We start from the raw sequence: 15,422 nt of genomic DNA, 5'->3' as shown, positions 1-15,422 counted from the left end.
AACACAAACCTTCCAGATGAGAGATGACCGACTCTACCATTGACTACATGAAGTGTTTTTGGGTGAGTAAAATTCAAGTACTTGCATTGAAATGTTTTATGGCTGTGGCTTTCAAAGCTTTGAAAACATAGTGTTTGACAACACCTATCTTTTCTCCAGCACCCCTTCTCCTCAATGTTAACCTCTGTCTCAAGAAAATCATCATGACTTTGGCCAAATGCCGAACTTGAGGCTGTATAGTCAAGACACCAATGGGTGACGTCATAGTGGGTATGAATTACCACACACAAGTACACCCTATTCCATCCATGACCATCCCAGCTGAGTCTCCATCTTTTACTCCCTGTCCTAAGCAACAACAAAAATGCCCCCAAAGAACCAGATGGAGAGCTATAAATCACAGGCCCATGCACACCCAGGAGAGTCCATAAATAGGGCAACAGTCCTGCGTGTTAGGACATTGTGGCAAGCACCCGATCCCCCCTCCCCAAGGGTACAGAGGGCTCAGGCCGCATGTGAGCCACTGGCCCATAATTCTCCCATTCTTTCAGTGACATGGAAAACTTTTTATGGTCTCATTTACTTGGGAGTAAATCATGCACGGGAAACGCTGCCATGCACTTTTTTTTCTTACAGTGATGATGGAGAGTTGTCTGAAAGCGTTACGCCGAGAAAAAACAGATGTCTTGGAGGAGATATGAGACAAAGATAGGCGGGAGGACGGGACAAAAGCTAATTCACAGGAATGTTTTTTTTTTATTTTTTTTTTATTTTTTATTTTTACAGATACTAGGCAACTTATGTTGCCCATGAAGTAGGAAGTAATACGTACCAGAAATAACTGATGACTGACCTGATACTCAGGTCAGTGCTAAATTCTGTTGAAAAACTCAAAATTTGAATGCTCCAATTTATCAAAGACAGAAATTTCCAATTCAGTCCTATAGTTCCTGAGTTAATTCCCTTTTCATCCATTTTCTTGTCCATGCATTGTTGTGCCAATTAGTTACAGTCAACATAACCCACTTACAGATGCCAGACCATGAGAATTGATCACTTTAATCCCTTCATTATTGCAAAAACGGGTTCAGGCATCGTCCAAAGGGTCAGACGCTTGTTGCAAGTGTGTTTTTGTTAAACCTCCTTGAGTGAATTCTATTTTCTGAGGCACCTATGACACTTATCTGGACCACAACAATGCCCCCTTTTCTTCTCTCTACTCAATGCTTGGCTAGCTTCTCTGAATACAATCCAGAGCCAAATAATCTATACCCCTGCACCCCTGACACAGCATCCACTCACACAGAAACACACATGAATACACATGTCGGCACTCAAATGGTCACACATGTTAAAGGTTCACTGAAGTCTCACTTCTTGTATTTTACAAGCACACGTACCTGTGAGTCTTATTCTAAGTTAACACCCAAACAAGATGTACGTGCATTCCCAAAGAAAGAAAACCAAGTGTGGCGAAAACTGAAAACTAAGATTAAAAGCAGTCAATACAAAGAATGCTTGTATGCCCAACACAAGAGCTCAAATCAGAAAACGCAGAATTACAACATTACAGCACTGCCCCCATGTGGAGGTATTGAAGCACAACAACAACTTCACACTGAAACACCGAAGTTTAACAGTGATGAAACACTGAAAGTTTTCAGTCTGAGAAATCCTGTCTGGAACTCAAATGTCCTGTTTTTGGAAAGAGTTCAACTAACTTTACACTATTTACAAAAACTGTGGATTTTAAATCTTTTTTCGTTGTTATTCAAACAGAACATATTTTAAAAATGTGCTTTATCAGATACACGTTTACTTTCAGAACAGATCTGGAGGTGTTTATTCACTGTGACAATATGAATTTAAAATTTGGGATGACCTGAAGTTTCGGAGGGCAGTGGTGGAATCAGAGCTCTCTACTGGAAAGAATATTAATGTAGGAGTTATTTATAGCCTTTCTGACTCTCCATCGAGAGTGCAAACTATGCAGAAAATGTGTCTCCAAACTTACATCCCTTGCCCATTAATGAGTACTTGTACACAAACAGTACAGCAGCCTCTACTTTAAAAAAAAACAAAAAACTTAAAACCAAAAACAGGAATAGAAACTTTCTTTTCATAACGTTAATCAAAGAAAACCCTAGTAGGCTTTAGGATGAAACAAATACACAGATACCATGTCTTGCACAACTCATGTTTCTGTGTGAATAACTGATAAGCAGTATTTAGTGATCAGTCTAAAATAGAAACTCAGTGAGTGCAGGGTCAGTGTGATGTGTGCAAACAAGCTGCCTTTTGGACAGGCTCCATACTTTGCCCATAATCTAGTTTATCTTCAGTCTGCATGTAAAAACATCCTGCATGCTTTCTTTAAATAACAACAGACACAAGTAAGAATTCAATTGTTTACTGTATAATGAGTATTTATATTTCATATCAGTTTTTAACCAATAGTAAAGCTCTTCCAAGTAGAGCACATTCTTTAGAAATGTACATTTTGTAAATGTTTGTTTGTTTCTTACTTTCTTTCTCATTCATTTTCATTCAGGATTGTTAATTTCCAAGCAGCTCATAAAACAGCAGCTATTCAGCTTTCAATGGTGCCCTTGCATTGAGCGAAAATGCGACAGAAAAAACTCATTTCATATTATGTTTTCTTAACCCTTTGTTTAAGTCTTTCCTTTTTCTAAAGTAATGTTTTTTTTGCCAATGTCTTACTTTTTGAGGCGAGAGTGTGGGATGACATGCAGCAAAGGGCCGAGGCTGGATTTGAAACCAAGGCCTCTGTGACAAGTCCCACAACCTCTGGGACACCCCCCATTTTCCTTATTGGTTGCAAAAATACATTAATCCATTTTCTCCTAATTGAAAATAAGAGAATAACTCCCTGCTACTCCTCTGTTAGAGCTAATGCTTACATCACTACTGAGAAGCAGCCTAATCAGTCAATAGCACTGGTCTCCCAACAGCTAGTGGGTTTGAAATGATAAGAGACTGAGGGTGGTGAGGTCAACATGTCACTCCTTATCATCACAGTCATTTAAAGGGAAGGTTCCCTTTAACATATTTTTAAACACATGGCTCTTCTTCACAAAGGTAAGACTCATTTGAAAATGTTGACATTTGCACCGCTGCTATTTAACATGCCGAAATACGGTCTTCTTCTGATTAATATTTATGTTAATGTATATGTTTTTCTTCTGTATCTTATCAAATAAATGCATGTATAAATGTATAAGCAGGACAGTATTTAGACATCAATGAGGTACCACTTAATTCCAGTGAAATAAAAGCAACATAAAAGATAAATGAGTCTCATTTATAGGGTTAGGTGTCTGGTATGTTTCGTCTATCTTTTTACTCTGCCATGCAGTAGGCGAGGTATCTTACTAAATGTGTTTTGAAATTGTTGATTTATTGATCGATTTAACGCTAAAAACGATCATTTCCAATTATCGAAATGGGAATTATGTTTACACACAATTTATTCACACTTGAAAGGGTTTGATTTGGAGTAAATTATTTGGAGCACTATTTGTGCTAACTTTTCTGTCAAAAAATGAAAACCCAAAAACTGGCTTCATTGCTACAGCCAGATCCAATAGGATCTAAAATACTTGAAATACTTTCCTAATAATTTCCTAATAAATAGATCAACACATTTCTGTCTTGAAATGACACAACACACTTTATGTGTTTGGACAAAATAAAATCCATCTTTCTGTCATATTTTCTTTCTAGCTGGAGCATCCTTGATAAACCAGAGGGCATCATCTTGAATGTTTTCTGTAGTCCAATCTACTTTGAGAATCCAAGGCAAGTATTTTCTTAGATTAAAGTGGAATACATTTGAATGACTGCATGTTCAATCTACACACCGACACCAATAGAAGATACTGTATCAGAAATAAATGAGTCTAAATGTGCATAAATAGTTGCACTGTGGATAGGCCTACTTATAGCTATAAGACTCTGATGTAGTTGATTCTCCTGTATATAGGTGCCTTATCAAGTGTATAAAGATAGATCAGTGTCCTAAATCTTTGCCCTCAAAATAACCGTGTCTTAAACCGTCTGGTGTTACCTTAATTACTCAACACATTAACAAGAGTTTGGCGTAAACACATTGTGAAAGGTGCGTTATCAGATCAATATCTGTGAAAAGAGAATCAGAGGGGATAGTAGAAAGATTATATACTGAGCGTGAGCGTCGAGGCCACCCACAAAGGAGTTTACCAGGATGGGGTTAAGCTGTCTGCTCAGACGGCAGCGGCAGTGAGAAGGCTGGAGGAGGAGAAAAGAAACCACGTAATCTGATGTCCCGCCTGCCGCTCACCGAAGGCGACTGTGGTCTGCACCAAGGAGGGGTTCTGCTCAGGATAGCTGCCCTAAATGGATTACAGGACTGCACATGTCAGTGAAAGGGCACCTGAGCACGCGCACACGCACACACGCACGCACACGCACACACACACACACACACACACACACACACACCCACACACACAAATTAACCTACAGACACTGTACGCAGGTGCATAAGCAGAGAAGATTAGTCAAAAGTGAATGCAAGGAGCTCAGACTCTCTACCAGCTAGGAGAGACAAATGGTGTTGGTAGCTCTGCATCTTTCTTAGCTTTTTCTCTCAATATTTGACTTTTTTTCTATACCTTTGACATTTTAAAGACATTGGCAACCAGATAAATGATTTCCCTTTCTTTCAGATACCTGTTTTACTGAAGTTCATCATAGTATCACGTGCCTGAAAGCTGCTACTGAATCAGGATGCAGTCAAACTCAAAAGAAGATCAGGAAGCCAAGGCCGCGGTTCCAGACAACGACCAGGCAACCGGTCTGGACACATCAGAGTTCGAGGTGACCTCAGACCGGCTGGAGCAACTGATAAAGAGCATGCAAGTGCTTCTGTCCGACGTGGAAGAGCTTAGGGGCCACTGCAGCCATCAGGCCACCGAGTTGATGCAGGCGGCGGTGGAAATGAAACTGCAGCAAGAGGAACTAAAGGAAAGCTACTCAGAGCTGTCTAGAGAAATGCAGGAGATCATGGATAATGTGGAGGACCTGTTCAGCACCAAGAGCGCCTTTGAAGCCAAAGAGAAGCAAGCACAAAAACTGAATCGACAGCTTTGAGGAGGAGAGAAGCGCCAAAAAGACTCACTTTATCATTTAGGAGAAAACAAAAACAGCTGGGGGTGTGGTTTTGGAATTGGATGTGTGAGACAAAAATTGGACTTGATGGATGGGTATGGAGGTGGGATGTGATGTTGAGGTTTTTGTGACTTTGAAACAATGCTTTGATAAGATTCTTGTATGGCTATACACACATTTTGCTGTGCAAATTACACTTTAAATGTGCTATCTGACATTATTCAGTGAAAATCATTTTTTGAAATGTACGATTCTTTATCTCAACACTTTTTCCAGTAAGTAAATTACAATACATAGAGTCTCAAAAATCAGTATAATGTGTTCAAACAAGACTTAGAAAACCCTGAACTTTATGAGTTTAAAGTTTGAAGGTCAAACACTTGATTTTATGTTAGCTTGCAAAAATGTCACATTAGCTTTTGTTAAAAGTTAACTTTATGAGCTTTAATAGGGATACAGTTTGTGCATTGCTGTTACAGACTAACAAATCAGGCAGCAGCTGTTTTCGTCTAAAACATATTGGCCTGTTAACCAATAGCTACAACAGCCACTTAGCAGTTCTGTTGGCTCATTCATGACTAAATGCTAACATTACCATTGAAATTGATGAACTATACAGAAGAGAAGTTGTCAATTCTGTGCAATTTGTTATGCAAGCCAGCTACAAAGTATGTTATTGATAACAAAGCTGTTGTTGGAAACTAATTATCTTAGCTAATTATCTAAATTCATTTTTTGTCTGTTAACACCTTTTCTATGCTATTATCATAAAGCTATATCATGAAAAACATTTCGAAAGGTAATATTAGTCATAAGCATCTTCCTATTTAATGATAATGTTAGCTAGTCTGTTAATGCCTTTCTTATCATATCATCATCACCACATAAATAAGCCCAACATTTTAAAAGCTATAAGATTCTTCCTATAGCTATATTAGCTTGATGGTTGGTTGCTAAAGCTGTTGTTATAATAGCTTATATGGTGATATTGTAGCTAATATGTCGTTTTAACTTCTCCCTGTGGATTTTTCAAAAATGTATTTTCCTTTGTGTTTGCTATTCAGTCTGGACTTGTTTAGGTTTTAAGAATTTCAGGAAATTTGTTGAAAACTAGAATGCAACAGTAATTGGAGCTTCCCACACTGAGTGTAATGTAAGTTATGTAACGTTATATGATTAAACTGGTTTGTTGCATTGCCTCTATGCTAGCATTGCGAGTATTGTTAAAGAAAAATGTGAACTTTATGAGCGTGACAGCAATTTGTTGCTGTAATATTGCTAAGTACTGACCCTGTGTTTGATATGATGACAAAACCGGACACAAATCCAACCTTGCTGCGTGTTAACAAATGATTTATTTTTATGTCTGCTGTCATTAAATTTTTCATGATCCCACCCACTAACACATACTCATCACTTACTGTCATCACTGAGGTATTCTGTGTTGACAGCTAAAACTACAGGCTTCAATATTTGTTACTCTTGTCAGCCTGGATGGCTCCTCGAGCTTCTTTTTAACTGAATTTGATGACTCTTCCATAGTCTCTTCCCATCCAGGCCACGCTCCTCTGTGGTTACGCACTAAAATACATAAATAGATCTTCAAGCCGTGTTTTCCTCCCAACAGCTTCTCTGCTTTGACTTATTGGTCTGTATTTAGTGGTTATGGGATGTGTAAAAAAGGACATTCAGTGGCGTGCAATGTAAAAAAAAAATATCAATCAACGGGAAACTTGAACTTTTTAGCTGTCTATCTCATTTTGGTGGGTTTCGTTTGTGAATTATATTGCTCAAAATCCATATGTACAACCATTAAAATAAGTGGACAAAATATTATCTTCTTCTTTAATATCTCACTAAATAGCTGCACAAATGCCTTTTTTCCAAGTATTTATTGTTTATTTAACTTCAACACAGGTACTTAAAAACACAGGTTAAAACATTTGGAAAGTCCCAGCACATAAAGTTTCACAGCCTTAGGGTTCTTCACTGCAGACATGTTCAAAATAGAAGTTTATATTCAGTGTGAAAAAAAAATGTGATTGGGGGGAAAAACTGGTCCTCTGTGTGGTTGAAACCTGACACTTTCTGGGCTGGGGTGTGTGTGAGCTCAAAGGGTGAGGAGATAGAAAGCTGGGTGTCAGTGCCCACCTTCACAACTCTGTTGCACGTCCCTCTGGACTGTCGCTTGACTGGTTGGGAAATTTAACTTTAACAGGTAGGACAAAAGAGAGTCTGAGGACATATTTTTAAAACTATTTGATAAATCCTGTAGAAGAAATTTGCATGTATTGACAAATATCAGTCAATTCCAGGAACTTTGGAACTCATTATTTTTAAACTAAAGCAGTAATTATATTGAAAGTGTAATTATTTTGTTATTCTCCTCTGTTAGAAGTTCTGCATTGTCTTCAGGTGATCATGAACATTCTGCAAGTCCTGGCTCTCCTGCAGCTGCTTGCTGTACCTGCTTTCACAGTGAGTCTTACTTTTAACAGTATTCACAAGATCTTGCCATTTTCAAATACACTAGCATAAGATGGCACATCTTTGTTATTTTTCATACACAGAAATTGCAAAGTACAAGAAAGAACAGTATGTTCCAAATCTCAAAATGTTTCTAGTACTCTCTGATACTCATGCCCACATGTAATGCTGTCTTTATGTCAAAGAGGACAGACGGTTTGTGGTTAAATTTCCCAGCATCTATTTCGGAGTCTGAAGCATGCTCTTAGTGTGTGGTGGTGGTTGGTGGCGGGTTATGATATAGTGTGTCAGAGAGCATTGTGTGTTATACCGGCTTAGTGAGTAATAGTTTCATATTTTTCTTGTGTTTGTTTTTGTTTTTAGTTTACAGAACCAACTCATGACTACTGGGGAGAGTTTGGAGCCTATGGGCCCTGCAGTCGTACCTGTGGCACAGGAGTGGCAATGAGGACCAGGAAATGTATCACTTCAAGGTCGGATACTGAGACATGTTAGGGTATAGATACACATTTGTAGAGAGGCACCTAGTTCTTCAATTTGATTTAAAAGTTCTGCATTAGTTTGTATTGTGCTTATGCTTTTAATCTTTACTAACATTTTATCTTCTCCTTGTCTCTTACCGTATTCCATAGCAAAACATAATTTATGTAAAGTTATGGCCATGGACACGTTTTTTTAATTGTATTAGACATGAACAGTTAGGCCCAATGAATTCAACCAAAAGAGGTTTATAAAGAGATTGTTTCAGATAGCAGTCTTTTCTTTCTCTTGCAGGATGGATGGAGGACATAACTGCTTAGGATCATCCAAATCTTATCGCACCTGTAATACGCATGTAATTATCCTTATATATACCTTTATTATGCCTTTTTATATTGAGAAAAAAAACTCCCATCCACAATCTATACAAATAAATCACACCCATAATCCCAAATTTTGCATAATTACAGGCTTGTCCAGTTGGATCCAGGGACTTCAGGGAGGAGCAGTGCTCCCAGTTTGACAGAACGGACTTTCAGAGCAAACAACACTCATGGGTGCCTTATTATGGAGGTAATTGGTCAGTTATATATACCACATGATTCTAGATGGCATAATACCTTTGTAGTGTTTTAACCCCCTAGGCTCTTAAAGTATTTAAAATGTTGAATAGCTTTATTAATTGCTTATGACATTTTTTTTTATTTAGCATCCAATCCCTGTGAGTTGCAGTGTGTCCCAAGGGGAGCAAACTTTTTTTACAGACACAGGCCTGCAGTCGTGGATGGGACACCGTGCTATGTGGGCCGCACGGATATCTGTGTGGATGGTGTCTGCAGGGTGGGAACAAAACTATAATCTATAATAAAATCACAGAGTCTCTGAGTTTTTAATTGAACTGTATATAGAATATCTTTTCTGGACCAGAGAGTCGCTGGTTCAAGTCCCGATGCGGACCAAAATATGGAAGTTGGTCTGGTAGCTGAAGCTTAAGCACTGCTGAGGTGCCCCCCACCAACTAAGGGGACCCCCCAATGGGGACTGCTGCCGCACCATGACATCTCTCCATTAATGCATGTGCAGGTCCTGCTTGTGCATGTGTATGTGAGAAGCATGGTGCAAAAATAACAGAGTGCAAACCACAATTTCCCCTTAATTAAATAAATTAAATTTAAAAAAAAAAAAGGAACAACAGTCCAAATTAAGAATTGCAAAATCCAACTTATCATGTTTATATTTACCATTTGAAATAATTTGTCCCTCTCTAGATACTGCGCCATGGAGAGTTTATGGGCTTGGATGAAGACACTAATTCTGTACACTCGACTTCTCCTGTTGTTGCTCCTCACCCAAGAGAGACACTCTCATACTACTACAAAACCGGTGTGTATGGAGAGTGCTCTGCTGCCTGCGGTGGAGGCATGCAGTATCGTAGCATTGAGTGCTGGATTCAGGACTCTGCCAACCCCCGTGTGGTGGAAGAGGCAAACTGCATTACCCAGCGCCTGCAGAGACCGCAGAGCCAGCAGGCCTGCAACATGCACGCATGTGCTGCTGAGTACAGCGTGTCCAGCTACAGTGTGGTTTGTACACACTTATAAAAAAACCAACCTTACCTTTATGCTTTTACTCTCATACAAACAGACAATAGATTTTTGTTTCTGGAGAGAATCTAATGGAATAAATTTAAAATATTCCTTACTGTCAAAAAAACAACATATACCTATTGTTTTTTACATGTCCCATAGTTGTGGATACTTTAAAGATTATGTTTAGTGAAACCTTTAATGTACAAAAAAACACTTGTGTGACATATATGCTTATACTGAAGAATCAAATTGATTGGGATGTAATATTTCCATAACTAAAACAGTGACTGTTTGGCTGTTGGACTGAATATTTTTCATACCTTTTTGGCCAGTGCTCTGTGACTTGTGGGGAAGGGCAGCAGACAAGGGAGGTGGTCTGTATGGGGTCAAGAGGTGAACGCCTTCCTGAAAGTGCCTGCAGTGGATTGGCGAGACCTGCTTCTGTCCAGACATGCCGCAGACCTGCCTGCCATACACACATCACCTGGCACGTGACCGACTACGGACTGGTATTTACGATTTCTCAACACAACTGGAACCTTTGTCACTATTTTATCTCAGCATTTTTCCACACTTTTGTGGCTTGTCTCTGTAGTGCACCAGAAGCTGTGGTGGTGGTGTGAGGGAGAGGAGAGTGGGTTGTTTTGATACAGATCTGAACCCCTACCCAGAGGCTCGCTGTGGAGCAGCTAGCAGACCAGTCTCTGTAGAATCATGCAACTCACAAGCCTGCCCCGGAGCACAAAGTGAGCCACATGTGAACACATACAAGCGCTAATTAAATTGTTAGTGCTTTTATTTTCATCAACCTTTGGTTTTCTTTTTAGCTGTCCCAAGTGTGCAGGATCCAAGGGCACATGAAAGCACCATGAGAGGATTTGTGCCCCACGTTCCAGGAGAACCCTATGGTACATAATCTAGGATACCTGGTTGAAATGATTCCCCCTATCTTATATGTAAAAATGAAGATCCAGAGAAGAAGTAAAAAAAATGCACAACGTTTTTCAAGTTAATTCACAACCATTTATTTAAGCTTAAATAATACTCCAAAGGCAGTAAACAGTGCACCTTAATGTTCTAGTTACTGCTTGCACAGCAGCAGTAATTAAACAGCAGTCGAAGAGTTTCTTTTAATATCGAGCCACTGAAAGCAATGTTTATATTCTAAAAAGTTAAACAGCCAAATTTAACTTATACCAAATTTAATTTTGAACTTTCTAAAAAGGATAAGCAAATATTTTTACAGGACTATGGAATGTATAGTAGTAATATGCATGTGTGACTTGATCTATGTTTGTGTTTGCTTTTTTCAGCTTCCAGGCCACATACAAACATTGCATATGATCCATACCCATCTGTGATAACTCCTCACTGTGCTCAGTCATTCTATGGCTGCTGTCCAGACGGCCAAACCTCTGCCAGAGGGCCCCATGGTGAGGGCTGCTCCCAAGATGACTGTGTTCGCTCTAGGTAACTACTGCTTATTATTAATTTCCCAATATGTCTCATAAAATGGCCTACTGGTTCATTTAAAAGTATTTCCAACTTTCAGTATATATATATATATGTATTTTAGATACGGCTGTTGTTTGGATGGGGTGACACCAGCTCAAGGTTTTGGACGAGTTGGATGTCCAGAGTACCGGCCAACAGTGGTAAGAAACATACTGGATTCTGAAAAATGAAAATTTAAAACAAATTACTTATTTAGAATATCTCTTTGGCAGAATATCTGAGAATATCTACGTACAGCACTTTGTCCCAGCTACGGCTGTTTAAAGTGCTTTATAAATAAAGTTGAGTTGAGAGGATAAGTTTGAATTATATATTTTATAACTACGACTCTTTCTGCTGTATATTTTATGTCAGTCAAATCTGTAAGTAGAGTTAAAAATGTTTGCTTCCTGTCCTTCTCTCTCTTCTCTAGCAGTACACGCAGGAGCCTGTGCCTCCATCAACTGGTGATGCGTGTCTCCTTCCCCGTGATGAGGGCCCTTGTGACACTTGGAAGGTCCGCTACTACTATGACTCAGTTGCTAGCAAATGTACCGAGTTCTGGTATGGAAGCTGCCAGGGCAATGGCAATAACTTTATATCCCTGGAAACATGCCAGAGACAGTGCGGGAGCATGGTGAGGGAGCCCCCACCTCCACCTCGCAGAGAGAACCCCAGGAGAGGGCCACCCAGGGGTGTCCTGAGGGCAAGGGCATAACCATATGTTCCCATATTGCCTACAAATCTTAGTGTGATCTCTATGAAGTTAAACATATGATTTTTTTTTACACACATAATATGTACATACCTGAGATCATGCATTAACGTGTTATGAAAAAAATCACTGCATAATCCTGTTTTTCTTTTAAACAGGAATTTACATTAAAGATGATGTAGACCATCTCAGATTTAAGTTGACAGGATCCCAGCTTTCCGTTCTGGTTTTAGGTCCTGGTATTGTTCTGTTTAACCCATTTTGGTGTTTTATTTCTCTTTTTATTCATGGATGCTAAAGTTCTAAAATAACACAGTTTCAATGTTATTGCCAATCAATAAATTTTCTATTGTACTGGGAAGTTATTTTACTGTCTCAAACTTGCTTATATCGGTCTAAATTGTGAGATGTATCATGTAGCCAACTATTAAAGAATATAGATAATACACATTCAAACAAAGGACAAACATGTTTTATTGACCATGAAATATATGCAAGACTTTTATTTTGAAAACAAAAAAAACAAGACACAACAACTTTATTTTGAAGGAACATCATTTAACACCGGAAAAAAACTTATTTCAGTTCCTCTCTGAAGCTTTGATCCTTCAGCTAGCAGAAGTCTTACGGGGCATTTAGTACTAACATACATCGATTTGTAACTTTTTTTCATCCCTAAGAAGTAGGAAAAAGTCTGCGTTAAGAACAAAAACATGGTAAGATGATTGTTTTTTGTTTTTTTTACATGTTTTAAAGTAAAAGCTTGCATGCTTATCTAAATGAGCTCCCGTGAAAACCCGTAACTAAGCTAGCTAGCTAACACTACTTTCCTTACTCAGTCAGATATGTTTAGGTCCTATTTCCTTCTTGCAATAAAAACCTGGTTAAACTTAAACACTTGAACAGCTCATCACCGCCTGTCAAACGTAATATGGTCGACTATTGACTGGTCTTTATATTTATTCATGATGTAGACCGGCTATCATCTTAGCATCGTTTATCTCTGAATGAAACCAGTGTAGGAGACTCTTAATATAACACAATGCTTTTACTAAATGCAAGATACAAACACAACACAGTACACGTTGTGATGAAGAGAGCTGACAGTATAATGTGAATTAAATGTATCTGATCCTTTTTACAGTCGCACACAATTCTGTTGGTCCAACCAACCAAGAGACCTGAGGGCCGCACATATGCTGACTATGAGTCAGTGAATGAATGTATGGAAGGTAAGCTGGTTCACTATACTTTTCCCTCAATCACAACACTTTTTTTTTTCTTGTCAGAGTTTAAGTCTAATTGGTGTAGCTCCTAGTGATGGTGAGCTGAGGCCTCATTGAACCGCTTGAGCCAAAGCTCCATGTGCACACTAAACCACCTACTGGCCAGGTGTATAATCACAGGCAGCTGTATCTTGGAACACCATAACCACCTCACCTTTGAATAAAATCACAAACAGCATATGGAAAATGCAGTTCTTGATAAGCAAACCTAATGTGTCTGATATACTGTTATATTTAGCTTGCCTTCTGAGGAGAAATTGAATCCAAATGTTCCCACACAGGGGAAGTTGTCCTCTTCTTAACTGGCTCCATCCTCTTACCTAGCTTTCTCTCCACTCCCCTAAATCTTGAAAACTATCTCTATCTTTAAACTCTGCAAACTATATAAATGCTATCCAAACTCTTCTATCAAAACTGTCTCTCAAAAACCCACATTTTTGAATGGAGCCTGAGCCTGTTTATACTGCTGTCAAACCTCGCTGCAAAATCTGAACCACTTCCTGAAGCAGTCGCGTGGTACAGCTGGGCAGCGAGGCTTCCAACGTCATCAATTTCGGCTCCTCCCCTAAATGAAGCAAGCCTCGATGCGCACTTTCATTTGACGTTTCAGTGATGTTACATAGGCGTGGACTCAACCTCGCAAGAAGTGCATCGGCACAAGGCTGACTTACACTTGTCAGTAAACAACTGAATCTATAATTCATGAATCCCTCCATGCCGTCTGTAATGGCAAATAGCAATATTGACTCACAATACCCAGCGTCAAGGTTCCATCAAGCTTGATCCCCATGTTAGCTGTATTACCTGTGTCCATCCTCTTATCTTCTCTTTGTGTATAAAACACTGGGAGTGATAAGTGTAAATATGTTGTTACCCTTTATATTGTACTTTTTTTTTGTTCCTGAAAGTTCATTATATTATTTAGCTGCATGTTGAGACGCACTTCATTCACAAGAAAAAGGAGTGAAACAGTTATTTATAAAATGGTAGTCTGTTCAACTATCACTGCAACACCAGTTATCATCTATACACTAACGTCATAAAACAATTAGTTGATTATAGAATTTTTTCGTGCAGACTTTTGTAACTGGTTTTGCTTTTATTTAACATTTGGTCATCTCTCTTTCAGGCGTTTGCAAAATGTATGAAGAGCATCTTAAGAGGATGAATCCGAACAGTCCCTCCATCACTTACGACATTAGCCAGTTGTTCGACTTTATTGATGACTTGGCAGATCTAAGCTGTCTTGTGTAAGTAAAATATTGCTTTTAAACATGTGGATTTAAATGGAAAAAAACAAACAAATAATAAAAGATATAATTTCCTTCCCCCTCAACAGCTACAGAGCTGACACACAAACATACCAACCATACAACAAAGACTGGATCAAGGAGAAGATATATGTCCTGCTGCGGCGTCAGGCACAGCAGGCGTCGAAGTGAAGGCGTCGGCGAGGAGTTGTCTTGCCACACACTTGGAAGGAATTCAAGGTGCATAACATTTCCACAGCGTCTTGAAGATCTGTGTTAAAGGACAACATGTCAGTTTGACAGGGAAAGAGTTCACAATATATTGTACTTTGAAAGAGGAAGGGGTTGAAAATTGGGTAAAAATCTAAAGTTTCTGCCTTTTTATATAGAAAAATGTGTTACCATTGGTTTAGAATAAGGATAATGGCAAAAAGGACTAACTTATTGATTGAGAGGGATCATGGCTTCGTTTAAAGCCCACCAGGAAAGAAAGAAACAGTTTTTGTTTTTTCAATTCTGGGATTTGTTCTTTTTCTATGTGACTTTTTTTGTTTTGATAAAGCTTTTTTTGCAGAAGTTGAATTTGAACATGCTGTGGATTTGAATGCAGATTTATTTTTGAAAAGAGATAACGCTGCAGCCTGACATCGACATCATTCATGTCACTGAACCCAGAACACTATTTCTAATATTTTACGTGGTATTTACACAGAGTTACTAGAACCTACCATAATGATGGGTGTTTTTGTATCTCATTTCAACCAGTATCTCCAGTTACTGTTTTCATTGTCTAAAGCAAAATAAACTATTGTTTTCTGACTGGCCTCCACATTTACTTTCATAACCATTTGTAAAAGAAAAAAAAAACAGGAATACATTTTCTCTCAATCGCTTGAAACTTCTGTTTTTGAAGGATGTGCAAGTCTGTGTAAACGAATAAGGGTCAAATGGT

The 15,422-nt window shown here is 38.7% G+C and overlaps 2 protein-coding genes across 3 annotated transcripts; both read left to right on the top strand.

Moving 5' to 3' along the window:
* The first annotated feature begins 3,032 nt into the window (after nt 1-3,032).
* On the top strand, nt 3,033-12,283 carry paplnb (papilin b, proteoglycan-like sulfated glycoprotein). 2 transcript variants are annotated; one of them, XM_079352337.1, is made up of 15 exons: nt 3,033-3,099; nt 3,745-3,819; nt 4,728-7,387; nt 7,568-7,647; nt 8,020-8,129; nt 8,431-8,491; nt 8,607-8,709; nt 8,846-8,976; nt 9,405-9,719; nt 10,058-10,234; nt 10,321-10,471; nt 10,553-10,633; nt 11,039-11,195; nt 11,302-11,380; nt 11,653-12,283. In XM_079352337.1, the coding sequence occupies exons 4-15, from the start codon at nt 7,591-7,593 to the stop codon at nt 11,935-11,937; spliced, it is 1,707 nt and encodes a 568-aa protein (XP_079208463.1). In that variant the 5' UTR covers nt 3,033-3,099; nt 3,745-3,819; nt 4,728-7,387; nt 7,568-7,590; the 3' UTR covers nt 11,938-12,283. The 2 variants fall into 2 exon arrangements, with proteins under 2 accessions (XP_079208463.1, XP_079208464.1); XM_079352338.1 differs by lacking the exons at nt 3,033-3,099; nt 3,745-3,819 and adding an exon at nt 4,554-4,612 and having other exon boundaries at nt 4,728-7,647.
* A 207-nt stretch (nt 12,284-12,490) lies between these two features.
* LOC306835721 (enhancer of rudimentary homolog) lies at nt 12,491-15,289 on the top strand. Its single transcript, XM_079362429.1, has 4 exons — nt 12,491-12,650; nt 13,079-13,166; nt 14,350-14,470; nt 14,560-15,289. The coding sequence occupies exons 1-4, from the start codon at nt 12,648-12,650 to the stop codon at nt 14,660-14,662; spliced, it is 315 nt and encodes a 104-aa protein (XP_079218555.1). The 5' UTR covers nt 12,491-12,647; the 3' UTR covers nt 14,663-15,289.
* The last annotated feature ends 133 nt before the right edge of the window (nt 15,290-15,422 follow it).

This window comes from Symphodus melops (assembly GCF_947650265.1).
Source record: "Symphodus melops genome assembly, chromosome: 1".
Classification (NCBI taxonomy): domain Eukaryota; kingdom Metazoa; phylum Chordata; class Actinopteri; order Labriformes; family Labridae; genus Symphodus; species Symphodus melops.
Note: the sequence above shows the minus strand (reverse complement) of the source record. Positions and strands in the feature narration are given on the sequence as shown.